General features: G+C 48.9%; 1 protein-coding gene across 1 annotated transcript; it reads left to right on the top strand.

The window, feature by feature from the left end:
• Positions 1-336: 336 nt before the first annotated feature.
• LOC308261267 (ras GTPase-activating protein-binding protein 1-like) lies at positions 337-1,737 on the top strand (the record flags this gene model as incomplete). Its single annotated transcript, XM_080693075.1, is given in 3 exon segments — positions 337-848; positions 850-1,277; positions 1,280-1,737. Coding segments are annotated over 3 exon segments (1,383 nt in total). The 5' UTR covers positions 337-351.
• Positions 1,738-2,274: the final 537 nt, after the last annotated feature.

Raw genomic sequence — 2,274 nt, 5'->3', positions numbered from 1 at the left:
TAGGTACATTATAATTGATACCGCAGACATACAGAAGCACATTAGGAACTAATAAACAACTATATCCCAACAAATTAGAAAATCTACAAAAATGGATAAATTCTTGCACATGTACAAACTACCAAAGCTGAATCATGAATAGAAAACCTAAACATACCACTAATGAGGAATGAGATTGAATCAGTAATAAAAGTCTTCCAACAAAGAAAAGCCTGGGACCTGATAGTGTTACTGCACAATTCTACCAAACAGGGCGGATGCAATTGCGGGAGGGTCTCCTGCCACCTCGGTGCTGTGGGGCAAAGCTTGTTCCTCTCCCGCTCAGCCGCACAGGTGGAATTGACCAAAGCAATGGTTATGGAGAAGCCTAGTCCCCTGCTGGGCGGGGGGGAATTTGTGAGACAGTATTACACTCTGCTGAACCAGGCCCCAGACATGCTCCAGAGATTTTATGGAAAGAACTCTTCTTATGTCCATGGAGGACTGGATTCAAATGGAAAGCCGGCCGATGCCGTCTATGGACAGAAAGAGATTCATAGGAAGGTGATGTCACAGAACTTCACCAACTGCCACACCAAGATCCGCCATGTTGATCCGTTTGATGCGTACGCAACTCTGAACGATGGTGTGGTGGTGCAGGTGATGGGGCTGCTCTCCAACAACAGCCAGGCTCTGCGCAGGTTCATGCAGACGTTAGTCCTTGCTCCTGAGGGTTCTGTTGCAAATAAATTCTATGTTCGTAATGATATCTTCAGATACCAGGATGAGGTCTTTGGGGGCTTTGTCACTGAGCCTCAGGGGGAATCTGAGGAAGAAGTTGAGGAGCCTGAAGAAAGAGCCTGCAGAAAGACCTGAGATGGTACCTGATGATTCTGGAACTTTCTATGATCAGACGGTCAGCAATGACTTGGAAGAACATTTAGAGGAACCTGTTGCCCAACTGGAGCCTGATCCTGAACCAGAACCGGAGCAGGAGCTGGTATCTGAGAGCCAAGAGGAGAAGGCTGAGCCAGTGCTGGAGGAGCCCGCACCTGAGGACACCCAGAAGAGCGCTTCTCCAGCGCCCACAGATGCAGCCCAGACGGCGCAGGAAGATTCCCGGACATTTTCTTGGGCATCTGTGACCAGTAAGAACCTTCCTCCCAGTGGAGCCGTCCCCGTTACTGGGATACCACCGCACGTTGTTAAAGTACCGTCTTCACAGCCCCGTCCAGAGTCTAAGTCTGAAACTCAGATTCCACCGCAAAGGCCGCAGAGGGATCACAGGGCGCGGGAACAGTGAATAAGCATCCCTCTGCAGAGGGGCCCAGGCCAGTCCGGGAGGCTGGTGAACAAGGTGATGTTGAACCTCGAAGAATTGTGAGACACCCCGACAGCCACCAGCTGTTCATTGGCAACCCGTCTCATGAGGTGGACAAATCGGAGCTTAAAGACTTCTTTCAAACCTACTGTAATGTGGTGGAGCTGAGCATAAACAGCGGAGCGAAGCTGCCCAACTTCGGCTTCGTGGTGGTCGACGATTCTGAGCCTGTTCAGAACGTCCTCAGCAGCAGGCCCATCCTGTTCCGAGGGGAAGTCCGTCTGAATGTGGAAGAGAAGAAGACTCGAGCAGCCAGGGAAGGGGACCGGAGAGAGAACCGCCTGCGAGGACCTGGGGGCCCTCGAGCGGGGCTGTGTGGTGGAGGCCTGGTGCAGAAGCCAGGGTTTGCGGTGGGTAGGGGCGTCGCCCCACGGTAGTGATTCGCCCCACGGCCTGCTCCTCACTGACCTCCACGAGGCACCGAGACCCCAGCTCCCGTGGATGGTGCAATTCTTCAGCCAGCCTTTGCTATCTTGGAGTCTGATCACCCTAGTCTTATAAAGTGCTTAAGTTTGTACAATTTTGCTTTTGTTAATGGTGTGTGCTCCTTCCCCTTTCTCCCTCCCCTGGCCTTATTATTTAGTCTTTCACTTCCAGTTTTGTAGAACGATATTTTAGGAGTTACGGATTTTTAAAGAAGAAGAAAAACAAGACTGAACTTTCTTGCTTACTTTGCATATAGAGACTGCATTTTTTTTGTTTGTTTTTAAACAGCCATTTCCCCCAAAGGAATGTGTCTCACTTATTACTGACATTTGGTATGTTTCATTCATTGAAATATTTCTTACTTATTTTCTACATGTTTCAAACCCTGTGAGAAATACAGGATTTGATAAACATTTTGGAGTCTGGAAGAATCAAAATTGTTTATTCTTTAAGATAACTCTTCTGATGTGGAAAATTGCTCTTTGGAA

The sequence above is a fragment of the Muscardinus avellanarius genome (assembly GCF_963383645.1).
Source record: "Muscardinus avellanarius genome assembly, chromosome: 3".
NCBI classification, from domain to species: domain Eukaryota; kingdom Metazoa; phylum Chordata; class Mammalia; order Rodentia; family Gliridae; genus Muscardinus; species Muscardinus avellanarius.
Note: the sequence above shows the minus strand (reverse complement) of the source record. Positions and strands in the feature narration are given on the sequence as shown.